Here is a 13,481-nt window from a genome sequence, read left to right as displayed (position 1 = left end):
TTCTTCCACATACAATTTACAACTTCAAGGTCAGTCTTCGATCTTGAAGACTTCACATCAGGCCAATGTGTCCTGCTCTTAAACTTCACAGTCATTTGTCGTGGGAGGGGGGAGGGAGTGTTTAAGAAATAGACAAAAAGTGAAACAAGTTCAGCAAAGTAGTTCAGATTCCAGAAGCCTGAACTGGAGAGATGGCAACAGTCTTCCAGATCTTGAATGATCAGGGCAATGTACGAGTCAAGCTACAAGTGACTTTTTTCACGCGTAGAACACTTGATCGTTTTCTCAAGTTTTCCTGGGAACTGAAGTCCCAGTGTCCTTCCCCTCTCTGTTAGAATCGCTGCCTGAAGTGCCAGAGAAAGCCGGCAGCAGCAGCAACTTTTGCAAATCGTTCCTCCAGTCACAAGCCTGCCCTCAACGATCTTTGGAGGCGGGCAGCTGCAGCTTTCTCCCTGGGCATCTTGGTCCCGGGGAGCTGCTCTGGATTTGCAAAAGCTGCTGCTGCAGCCGGCTTTCTCTGGCTCTTCAGGCAGCGATTCTAACAGAGAGGGGAAGGACACTGGGGCTTCAGTTCCCAGGAAAACTTGCGAAAACGATCAAGTGTTCTACGTGTGAAAAAAGTCACTTGTAGCTTGGCTCTACATTTTACAGCACACCAATTTTATCATCAAACCAATTTGGTGAGATAGGTTAGGCTGAGAGAGAGTGACTGGCTCATGGTGTCCCAGCTCCATGGTTAGAACCAGCTCTGTAATGAAGCAACCTCCCATCCTACCCACTGCTGGCTTATCCACTTGGAAGGCTAAGCAGATAGTCTTCTTTACTGCTTCATCCTCCTGCCCCCGGGATCTTTAAAAGCAGTGTGGCAAACAGTGCATACCAGTAGTACCCAAACTCCCACAATTTGTCTTCTTTTGTGAGAGTGTGGCTACCATTTCTAATAGTCTTATCATCAAGGTAACCAAAACAATCACTTCCTTTCACAAGAGTTCAGCCATCATTTAAGATTTCAGGAAGTCCTAGGGTGCGAAGCGTTTGCTGTTCTATTTCCAAAGAGCACAGAGGTAGTGAAGAGCTAATGAGGTTCAACTCTTCTGAGTGCTGTGTGGGGCAGCAGAACCGAGAAGCTTCTCTGTGCAAAGCAGATGCTGTACTACTAAACGGTAGAGATGGTCACAAACAGCAATACGGGGGAAAAAAGCCACGAACAGCCCAATCTGCTGTTCGCGAACAAGCTGTTTGTGAGGCCCCATTCTAAACGAACAGGTGATCATTGCAAGCCTCGTTTGTTGCTGTTCATTGCTGTTCGTCAAGCCAGACAGTCTGGCACCTGCAATCAGTTCCCTTGGCAACTTAGGCAGGGATTGTCTGAACTCTGTCTGAACTCCTGCTGTTGCCCTGGAAACCCCAATCTAAGCCCGATTTAGCTTGATAGGCAGGTCTTCCTTCCAAGTGTGGAGCTCCAAATTGGTTACAAGGGAGCAAAAAGCAGGGGGGAAGGGGGGCTCCCAGCTCTGGCTTAGTTTGCAGACAGTGGAGAGGGAGAGACAGCTGCTGTTGGCATTTTGATAGAGAGAGTGCATTGGAGCGTGAATTTTGTGTGTGGTGGGATAGGGATCTACCCCTTCAAGTTCCAGGGCTGCTGCCAGGCTCTGGGCCAAGCTATTATTTATTATTGGTACCTTTCCTGCTGCCTGCTCAGGTAAGGTTTCTGGGAGTGGTGCAGTAGGGATCTACCCCTTCAAGTTCCAGGGCTGCTGTCAAGCTCTGGGGCCAAGCTATTATTTACTATTGGTACCTTTCCTGCTGCTTGCTCAGGTAAGGTTTCTGGGAGTGGTGCAGTAGGGATCTACCCCTTCAAGTTCCAGGGCTGCTGCCAGGCTCTGGGGCCAAGCTATTATTTAGTATTGGTACCTTTACTGGTGCCTGCTCAGGTCAGGTTTCTGGGAGTGGTGCAGTAGGGATCGTGACTTGGATGATGGCTGGAGGAGAGCCTGCTGGCCCCCACGAACAGCCAACCATGAACATGTTCGTGAATTGGGCCATGTTCGTGGTTGTTTGTGAGTCTCTGTTCATGGATGGCAACAAACAATGAACATCATGTTTGTGTTTTTTTTTCTGTGCGTGCCCATCTCTACTAAACAGTGGATAGGCACAGGTGAGGAGAAGCAGCAGCAGTAAAATACCTTGAGCCACCACTGTGAATACTAGAGTACTGATCTGAAGCATGGTCTTTACAGTCATTGTCCAGCACTCTAACTGCTCTCCTCCGCCACATTGGTATATAGACATTGCTTGAACATAGAACCTGTAGGTGATGAACTTGTTTTTTTTTAATACAAGCCCATGTTTTCATGCACATGTCTGAGCTTCCCCTTGTTCACTCTTGTGAACATTCTGAATGGTAGGAAAGAAAATGCAAAAATCAAATGCAGATTGAGATGAGGCTGAGGCTTGATGGTAGAGCATCTGTTTTGCAGGTGGGAGGTCCCAGGTTCAGCTCTCAATATCAACTCTCAGTTAAAAGAATCAGGCAGAAAGGCAAAAGACCTTTCTCTAAGATTCTGGAAAGCCACACTTGGTCAGAGTGGACTGTACTGACTTTGACAGGCCAGTGCCCATAAGGCAGCCTCATGTGCTTATAAACAATAATTTGATCTGGGCTGAAGCTACAAGACTGGTTGTTCCTGTGCCCCCCCCCCAATATGTATGCACAAGCAGTGCCTTCTTGGAGGTATTGTTTCACTTGCCCATACCTGGGGAGGAAGGAAAAGTGATCAAACAGAAGAATGGGAGGGCAGAAAACAACATTTGCAGGTCTGTAGCAACTCCCTTGAATTTTTGCAGCCCCCCTTTGGTTTTGGACTTTGTAACCAGACTTAGCCCTCTTATTGCATTTTCTAGTAACTTTTCATTTTCCCTTTGATAAAGTAAACTCCTTATCTCATTTCTCAGTCATTGACTTTTCCCTTGCAATGAACTCTTTGGGATACATGGAATCCAAATCAAACAAATGCCCAATTTGGCAGGACTCCCATGTTTCCTAAAACACCCTACAACATAGTTTGCCAATATATGTATGTTTGTTTTCTTTCCAGCAGCTTTATTTTAACCAATTCAGAAATCTAATCAGGTGAAGCTTTTTCTGGCCTGAAGATGGTGGGAGAAGTTATTCCCTCTAAATCATATGTAGCTTTAGAATTGGATGTCATCAATATGCAATAACAGCCAGGTAGATATCTTGCTATCCAAATTCCCTGTTGATGTAATATTGGTCTTCAGTCACTGCATGACTGCTGTGGTCAAATGGCTGAAAGAGAACAAACTGAAAATGAACCCAGACAAGATAGAAGTAATGCTGGTTGGGAAGGAAGAGATCTTGAAGGACGTTGTGTTCCCCACTTTTGAGTGGGTTCAAGTGACACCTACAGACTCATAAAGAACCCAGGGGTTGTACTAGATCCAACACTGCTGCTAGAGAAGCAGTGTAATGCAGCTGCAAAAAAAGAGGCCTTCTTCCAACTCAGTTTAGCCCAGAAGATGGCCCTCTACCTTAACAGAGCGAATCTGGCCACGTGAACTCACATCACAATAACTTTGAGAGTAGACTATAATGCACCCTCAGAGTCAACTCAGATACTCCAATTGGTTATTATCTGGAGCTAAACAGAGTATGTCTATTATTCCCATTCTGCAGTCACTCCAGTGGCTGGCTACCCATCAGTTACTAGGTTCAGTTCAAGGTATTTGCTATCACATACAAAGCTGTTCATGCCCTTGGTCCCTCATATTTACACCTCTCTCCTTATACTCTGCCATAGCAGCTTCATTTATCTAAACAGGGTCTTCTGTGGGTGCCACCCTGTAAATGGGCAAAATCAACAACTGCCTGTACATGTATATTCTCCATGGTGGCTCTGACCTTACAGAACAGCCTGCCTGATAAGATTAGGATTTCACTCTCCTGGTATTCAGTAAACTATGCAAAACTGAATTATTCAGGAGTGCAGTTTTAAACAGGTAGGAGGGCTGTAATGTAAAGAAACAGCACGGAGAGATGCTGGTAAAGGAACAGAGACTGTAGACTACACTCCTGTCTCCTGGGTAGTTTGTGTGGTTTAATATATCGTCTAAAATTGCAGTCCTACAAGTGGCCCTGTAGTAGGCCAAATGGAGGGAGGCTGAAAAATAAATACAAAAACAAACAAATGATGATATATTTTTTTCTTTTACAGACCCCCAAAGGCACTTGTTTAGAATCGGTGAGAACGGCCATTGATGTAGGCTACCGCCACATCGATGGTGCTTTTGTGTACTACAATGAACATGAAGTGGGGCAAGCCATCCGAGAGAAAATCACCGAAGGAAAAGTCAAGCGGGAAGATATATTTTACTGCGGCAAAGTAAGAAACCCCTTTTTATTTTTAATCATGAAAATTATTTATTTGTTTCACTTATACCCTGCCATTCTTCCAAATGGAGACCTAAAGCGACTTCCATCATTCTGTTCTCCATTTTATCCTCATAACAACCGTGTGAGGTAGGGAAGGCTGTAACTGGCCCAAGGTCACCCGGTAAGCTTCCCAGCAGAGTGAGGATTTGAGCCTGAAGTCTCCCAGATCCTAGAACAGCACTCTAACCACTACACCACAGTGGTTCTCCATGCATGTTGTTAGGCTGCTGAACTTGCAGTGTGTTTTCCTCAGCTCATGGGTGCAATTTTGGGACTGTAGATTAACAAAGCAATACTAGGGAAAAAACGCTGCTGATGGTTGGGAATAGCTAACCACTTCTTAACTAACCCCTAACAGCTAACCCCTGAGGCCTGAATAGAACTTTTAAGCTGTCTGCAGAGTCCTGCTACAAAACAAAGAATTCTCCCAATCTACTTCAATTAATTATGTATTTTACCAATTAAAGTGCTAATGTACCCAAATACAATTTCTTATATGCAAAATGTCATCCAATAAATATACCAATCAATTCATGCTCATGTATAATACAAAAATATCCTATACCAGTAAACTCTCATTACAATGAACAACCAGAAATCACAGCCGTCTATGACAATACACATATACACTATAAATAATTCCACTGGTCAGTAAGGCCAAAATGCCACAATTCTAGAGTTTATAGTGTCTATATCATGGGGAAAATTAGACGACAATTCTCAACCACTCCCTTCCAATCTGATACATATTCAATGTGCACAGCGTCAGAGCTCAGGAAGGAGTGTCCGCAATTCCGCCCGACTAATGGCTAGTTTCTGTCATGTATGTCCCCTACAGCCATGCCATTGCTCTGTGTCCTGACCATTGCTCTCTGTATTGAGCCATTGCTCTGTGTCTTTTGCTTCTACAGCTCCCGTTTCTTCAGGGCCTGGGAGTGCAGCTGGCTTATCTTAAGTTGGAGGCTCACTGCTCTGGCCTTGAGACATTTCATTCGTTTCACAACGGATGCTTCCTCAGGGGTGACCAAAGCTGTTTATAAAATGAAAACAACACTCCAGCAGATGATCCATTTACCAGACATTATGCAATGCACTATAAACATCTAGAGTGTTACTCACAGTATTCAATCACCAAAAAGTTTTACAAGCAGCTTCTGGTTTCAACTGGTAGTATCCAGAACAATCTCCATAAATGGGGAAACGGGCCTTCCCATCTATATACTCCCTGCATTTAAAGCAATAACATCCTGTTCAAACCCAGTCAGTTACAACGGCTTACAAGAAACAAGACATATCCAAGTCTGCATTCATTCCCGCAGGAGATGTTTTAAAATAAAAAATCCAAAAAACTCTCACGCTGAAGCAGTCTTTTTACCAGGATCCTGCCCTCCTTATCCCGTACCACCTCAATCACTACAAACCTCAAATCTGTCTCTTTATGTTTCGCTTGCTGGAAATGTGTGGTGACTGGGGCTTCTATAACTTTCCTCCTTACCTTCGATAGATACTCCTGTATCCTGATCCTAATCGCTCTGCTCGTACTGCCAACATATATTTTTTCACACGGACATTGTATAAGGTGCACAACTCCATGTGTGTTGCAAGTGGAAAAGCTATGGAGCGTAATTTGTTTAGCCGGTTCTGGTAAAGAGACAGCGCTGCCCTGTAACACTAGTGGGCAAACACTGGAATGCCCACACTTTTAATGTCCTATAGGGTAGTTGTTACTCTGCTCTTTCCTTTTCATGTCCGAGTGGACAAGTCTGTCTCGAAGGCTATAAGTTCTTTTATATCCTATCACTGGTGGGTCCGAGCAGCCCGGGAGGTGTTGCACCAAATGCTAATGTTCCCAAATTATTTGGCTCATCTCAGTAGCTTTGGGTGTAAACTTCAGAGACCAGTGGATTCGGCCCGTAGTGTTCCTCTGCCGAGTAGTCAACAATTCCGCTCTCCTCACACCTAATGCTTTTTTCCTAGCATTTTCTATCAGTTGTGGGGAGTAACCTCTCTCCACAAAATTCCTGGCCATAGTTCTACTCTCTTTCGGTAATCCATAGGCGAGGTGGAGTTCCTATGTCAATGCAAAAATCGACTAAAAGGAATATTAGTTTTTAGTCTTCTAGGATGGTATGAAGAGAAATGTAAGTAGGAATTGCGGTCTGTCTTTTTTCGATAGGGACGGACACCCAATCTATGGTCATTAATCTTGTAAATGACTATGTCCAAGTAATTGATTCTGGTCTGGCTATGGTTCCCAGTAAATTTAATATGAGGATCCAAGTGGTTCATCCATTGCATGAATTCTTCAATGTTAGCCTGATTAGATAGAATCGCCACCACATCATCAATGTACCACTGGTAATACAAGATTTCAGTGTAAAGAGGGTTGTTATCGGTTTAGTATGTTGTGTTTCCAGCCAATTCATGTACAAATTAGCTATTGATGACGCTGCTGGACATCCCATCGCAACCCCTCTAATCTGCACAAAAAATTCAGATCTATATGTGTAAAAGATCTTCTCCATAATAATTTCAGAGAGGGACAATAAGAACTGAGTGGGAGGGACCTGATCTACACGTGCCCATAATGCCTCCTTAATTACTTCTCTGGCTCCCTTGTGGGGGATAGATGTAGAAAGGGATACCACATCCAAAGTAATCAATGACACCCCACTAGGAAGTTCCAATTCCTCTATTTCCTTAATTAATTGTGTGGTGTCCTTAAGAAAAGCCAGTGTCAAATTAATGGCTGGTTGTTGATGGAAATCTAGCAACTGCGCTAGGGGTTCTAACAATGAATTACATCCAGCCACGATTGGTCTTCCTGGTGGTGGGAATCCTTCCTTATGTATTTTAGGCAATACATAGAACGTAGGTGTTTTGGGTTCACTATTGATCAAGGCTTTGTGTAGAGTAGGTGTAGTTTCTCCTGCTAGCAAGCTTTCATCCGCCACTATTTTAATAAGTTGTGTCACTTGGGCACTAGGGTCTTCTTTAAATATTTGGTAGCTTTCCTTATCACACAATTGTTGTTTTACTTCTGCTTCATAGTCCTCAAGATTTAACACCACAATGCCACCTCCCCTATCAGCCGGAGGTTGAGGGGGCCTGGCAACCCTATGGGGGGCACTTTGTCCTGTGCACTGTGATGTCACTTCTGGGAAAACCCAGAAGTAACATAGGCTAGCTCTAGGAATCATGGAGTTTCCAGCAATTCCTGTAACTACCTGACATCACTTATGGGTTTTCCCCAGAAGAAATGTCATGGTGGAGGCACCGATTTTATTTCTTTTGCCACTTCTTGGAGCAGAGACAGGCAATGAAGGCTGCCAGTGGGAGGCCTCCTACCATACTGGATAGCCTGGCTGCCCTAAACGTGTTTAAGTTCCTGGGTGACCTCTATCTACTCCATCTCCCAAGGCATGTCCTTGGTGGAGTCTCTTCTATTCAGCCCCTTTGTATTTCTTTACCTCTGTCCCCATGTGGCAGAGACTCCATTCTTATCCCTTCATGCTGGTGTCTCAGCTGGTTTGCTGGCTTGCCTCTCGTTATAGCCTGTGCCATCATCTACTGTTGTTTTCCTTATTTGTCTTCTGTTCCTTCTCAGTACTTGGCCACTATCCAGCTGCAGTATGACCATTGGTTTACTGACTCTATTTCAGTTGCTTTGAGATAGATGCTACCTTGTTTCGTTAAGGGTTGAATTCTCACAGGGTTTCCAGGTTACAGGTCAGGATTAGAAGATCTCAGGCTGAGTCAGTTGCTGTTGACTCCTCAATTCACTGAGGAACATCCCATTGAACCTCTGGCTAGAGTAATCTCCTACTTTTGACTAAAAAGGACTTCTACTCGTTTACCACTATGCTGCACTTGAGTTTTGATCTTTGGATGGGGTGTTCTAATGATCTGGTAGTGCTAGGTACCTGCAGCTTGTGCTTTTTAAGAGTTTCTTTGCTCTTTTTACTGCTGATTCTGCTTTGCAATTACTTTGAGAATATCCAGATGATGACGCAATGTGATCAAAATCCCACTGCTTGCTGAATTTCTGGAATTCCCTTCCAACAAACTGGGCTGCTTTATTGGAGCAGACTGCGTCCAGTATCCCACAGTATGCAGTGAGCTTTTATCTTGTCATATGACTGTTCTGGCTGGAATATCTGGTAAATAGTCAATTTCTCAAACGTTGGAAAATAATTTACAATAATCAGATATTCCTTGTCAGCCCAGTAAAATAAATGCCCAAGGTCTCTCTGGAATATCATGGTGTAGTAATGTTTCTTTGAGTTGGAGGTTTTCCCAGGACCTATACATACCATATTATTCCATGAATGTATTTAACTGCTCATTCATTCCCGGTCAATAAAAAAGTCTTCCCCAGCCTTTTACAAACATTCTTCCATTCTCAGATATTGTCGTTATTATTATTATTATTAATGTACCTTGTGTATGATTTCTGTCCTTAGAGCTTTTTCTGTGACTGCCTTTTTTCTCAGAAGATGAAGCTATTTTGTACACAAAGCTCATCTTGTACCTGGAAAAAATGGTGCTACCTTTTCTGGCATGAAAACTGCATGGGGGAGTTATTTCACCAGTTTTGCTGTTCCGTGTGCACAGAATACTCCACGTGGAGCAACAAAGTCGGTGAAATAACTCCCCCTGTGCAGTGTTCATGTGAAAACCGCTGCTAAGGAAAACTCTAGCAAGAATTTTTTTGAAAGAAAGATTATAAGTTTATTATTATCACAGGCCTTGATACACTGGTACATAACAGTCAGGGCTCATTGCTGATTTTATTCACACAATCCCCCACCCCTCTCCAATTTTGCTGCCTCAGCAGCTGACAGAGGAGGGAAATGGTTTCTTCTAGTTTTCATCCACCCTCTTCCTCCTCACATACTCCATCTCATAGAGTTCATTTGTGCAGACCTGTTTGGGTTTTTTTGTAAATCCCCCCTGCTTTTTTTTTTTTTACTTTTAGGATGTTTCTGCAAAAGTATCCTTCTAGATTTGCTACTAGAAAAGAATTACCCACAGTCTCTATTTATCAAATATTATTAAATTTATGAATCAGTGCGCAAAGTGCAAAGTGCATCTGTCATGATCTGGCTGTGCCAGGAAGGCCTAGCAAGCCCTCAGAAGCCTGTTAGCAGTGGGAGTAGGCCTGCCTACAATTCCCATGAACCCCTGGACCATTTTGGCACCCTTTTTGGCCAATCAGAACACAGGGGGCTGGTGCTATATAAGTCTGGGAGAAAAAAAGCCTGTGTTCTTTCTCCCAGGGAGCAGGCCAGAGGAGGTTTCTGACCTCCTTGTAAATAAATCTTTTTGTTTGTTGTTACTTTGCTGGGTCCTCATGCCTGTTTATTGGCCAAGCTATGGAGGTCAGAAGGGTTGGGAGGGTACTCTGGGCCTTCCCAATGGACCCTAAATCCCAGAGTGGTGGCAACATAAGGTGGCTCACCCCACCTGAGGCATGGCAGCATCTAATAATAGTACAATAAATAGCTGAGTGCAATAAACATCAATGAACAATCAAAAAGTACAAATTGTTATATCAATTGCATAGTAGCATGAGGTAAATAGTACAACCCGTATAAATTTCAGTAGTCATTCCTGGCTCATTTTCCCCGTGGCTCCCACGGCCTCATTCACAGAACTGAGTCCTTCAATGAACAATAGTCCTACTTTCAGAGACCAAAAGAGTCTGTTTTAAAGAAAAAATGCTCGATTTGCTCTTAGGGCATGTTATAATTTCTTATGCAACATTTTTTGCTGTCTTGTTATTTTTTCTCTCCATTTATTAGGAATTAGATCTCTGAAATATGTGCATCACAAATTACTGAAATGAATAAACCTGCTATGTGCCAAAGTCCCTGGAATAATGACTTTGCCCAGTCATAAAATATTTGCCAGCTGAAATCTCCAGTGGCTGTACTTTGGCATATTGCTCAAAGAAATAGATTTTTTGCATGCACATTTCATAGGATGGGAGGAGTTCCATCCCGGCCCAGGTGCAAATGTGGGGGGGGGGGGGGGTCTGCTGCTTTTGAATCACCTCTCTCAGTTTCAGCCCAAGAGATCTTTTCTTTCAGGAAACTAAAAGCAATGTTTCCAGAGAATGAGATATCATGGAACAGCGGATTAATTTGGCAACTATCTGGTATTCTTGGTTGCAGCTGACACTTGGCTACCATCTGCACAATGTGGTGGAACTAAGTAGGCATAAATCAGCAGAGATTCTATGATGAAACAGGAGGAAACCTAAAAATATCCATGGTCCAAACCCTGCCCCACCCCCATGGATCTTAGCTTTGGCTAGGAGGTCTTTTGTTGGATCCTACCAGCCTTTCCACTGAGAGAGGGGAATGGCCACATTTGACCACCCAAAAGGCTATGCATGGGGTCATGGTACCCATATGACTAAAAGCCATGTGAGTGTCTTCATTGAGGAGGGGAACAGGGTGAGATTGAGTTGAAAAGCTGGTAGGATCCAACACTTTTATTGCCTACAAGCTTTCTTGTAAAATAAAACAATCCAACAAACATGAGAACCGGTGCTGATACAACTACATACAAGAAAAAGACAGTTGGTGTGTAAGGAAACACGTTTTCATGTTATCAATCAAATCAAATCATGTCTGCAGTTTGTAACCAGCCTGTAATGTTTGCCACTGTTTATTAATGACTGGCAGTGTTTTGACCTTACACTTATTCTGGTGCCTTATGCCCTGATTGTTCTCTGCAGGCAGTGGGATGGCAAAGAGGTGACTTTGCAGATGTTAAGTCTGATGGGGATGTCATCCAGATATAACAATAAACAGATGTTCCTACCAGTGTGGTGTATTGGTTAAGGGGTTGGGTTAGAATATGAGAGACCCAGGTTCAAATCCCCACTCTGCCATAGAAGCTCACTGGGTAACCTTGAGCCAGTCATACTCTTTTAACCTAACCTATCTCACATGGTGGTTGTGAGGATAAAGTGGAGGAGAGGAAAATGTAAACTGCTTTGGGTTCCCATTGGGGAGAAAATTGGGATAAAAATAAAGTAAATAAATTTCCTTATTGGCATATACGTACACAGAATTTCTGCTAGTTACTATTTATTCATCCATCCATTTTTAACCAGTTTTTATGAACACTCCAGCCCCCCTCCCCACACACCATTTCTCCTCAAAACAATCCTGTGAAATAGATTAGGCTAAAATGGAATGACTGATCCAAGATAATCCAGCGAGTTTTGGTGAGCAGAGCTGGAATTTCCAGGTTCTAGTTAGCTCTCTCAGGGGACATCTACACAAGCTATTCGCAGTCACATTTGCCGTTGGGGGAGTCAGCTTAGAAAGTGCTCTGTCACTCAATGTGGCTTGAGAGTGCTGCTTGAGGGAGGAAGAGCTCTGCAACCCTATATATATAAGTATAGTGTTTTTAGATACCTCTTGTCAATCTGGTCAGAATGTTATACATCTCAAGGATGGTGGTGCTTAATTTTCAAGTTCACTCAGGGTGGATTCTAACATCTGTCTTCCTTTTCTCCTCCTAGCTGTGGAATACATGTCACCCACCAGCTCTTGTGCGCCCAACCTTGGAGAGGACATTAGATGTTTTGAAACTCGACTATGTTGATCTCTACATTATTGAGCTGCCAATGGCATTCAAGGTAATAAGAGGACTTGTAGAACACATGGGGCTGTTATGCATCCGTGTGAATGGTGGACTCTTTGGAGTCAATCTTGAATGTATAGACCACCATTGCTTTTGCTTCATCGCTTGCTACATGTGACAAAGTCCTTGTGCTTGTTGGCAGATAACCACAAAGAATTTGTATTAGATATGTAATGGGAGATGTGTAATGGGTCACCAATGCCCTTCTTTTCTCTACAGTGGACAAATTGTACAGTTCCTAACAAGACAATAAAAGACAGAAATCTGACATTAAACATCACAGTATTCAGAAGCCAGTAGCTGAACATTTTACTCTTCCAAGACATACTGTTGCTTATCTAAAAGCTACTGTTCTATATTTAAATAAAAAAAACATTCTTAAAAGGGAAAATATAATGTGAAAGTGCTGAATTAGGATTTATCAAGAGATTCAATACTTTCTTTCTCCCAGTCCTGAACAAAGACTTGGGTTTCCTCACTTACTATGTATTGGCCACAGATGTTAAGTAGTTTCACTGTACACCTTCATAAACTACATTTAATATTTATCCTACTCTACCCTTCTTCAACAGGTAGATGTAGGTTCTCACCCACTTTAAATTGATTTGATTTGTCGTTGATAGTTGTTTCAGATTTATTTCTTCTCACTCCCACCCTTCTGTTGCTTGAAATGTTAAGAATAAAAATTGTTGAGGGAGGATCTAACATGGCGTCTGAATAGGAGTCTCTTCACAGAGCTCCTCTGCCGACTTCACCTCTGGACTTGTTGTCAATGGCTTCAAGTCAGGTGAAGCTGTAAAATATCAGCCCATACCTGCCTCTGGTAAGAGGTACCCACGCAGTGCTGCAGTCTAATCTTGGGGCTGTTATTTGGTCATCTCAACGAGGTGGCCAACTTTTGGCTCCAGAGTCCAGATGCACAGTGAAATCTTTGCAGTGGAAAGTCTGTGCAACTTTGTAACCAACAAGACTGCCTGGTTCATTTAGGTATCTTCTTTTTCCACATCTCTGCTGTAAGTGCAAGATATTTTTCTTTCATTTCATCCTTATCTTATACAACAGACTTAAATTAAAGGAACAGATACAGCTTTATTTGGGGGATTGAATACTGAGTTTCCACTACACTTCTCCGTGGACACATTTGCTTATCTATACAGTTTTGAGAACTCTCCTTCTGACTGCAATTTTATCTGCAAAAATAGTTTTAACTGGATGGAACTTAGAAGCTGAGAAACACTGTCTTAATTAGAATAATAATTGACTCTTTGTGAGTAATTTGAAGAATGTCTGTGAGTACAGCCAATAGTTAACTATTGACAGTATACTACCTGTTAATTGAAGAAGAGGTTTCCTTCTTTTGTAAATC

General features: G+C 42.8%; 1 protein-coding gene across 1 annotated transcript in view; it reads left to right on the top strand.

Annotated features, from left to right (window-relative positions):
- The window catches only part of AKR1D1 (aldo-keto reductase family 1 member D1), a 63,713-nt gene that overhangs the window by 21,258 nt on the left and 28,974 nt on the right, over window positions 1-13,481 (top strand). The window contains exons 2-3 of the mRNA XM_054989249.1: window positions 4,236-4,403; window positions 11,994-12,110. Of these exons, the coding sequence (XP_054845224.1) occupies window positions 4,236-4,403; window positions 11,994-12,110 (285 nt within the window). The remainder of the gene's footprint in view (window positions 1-4,235; window positions 4,404-11,993; window positions 12,111-13,481) is intronic.

Source organism: Eublepharis macularius, chromosome 9 (genome assembly GCF_028583425.1).
Source record: "Eublepharis macularius isolate TG4126 chromosome 9, MPM_Emac_v1.0, whole genome shotgun sequence".
In the NCBI taxonomy this organism is placed as follows: domain Eukaryota; kingdom Metazoa; phylum Chordata; class Lepidosauria; order Squamata; family Eublepharidae; genus Eublepharis; species Eublepharis macularius.
This window is presented reverse-complemented; position numbering and strand designations above follow the sequence as displayed.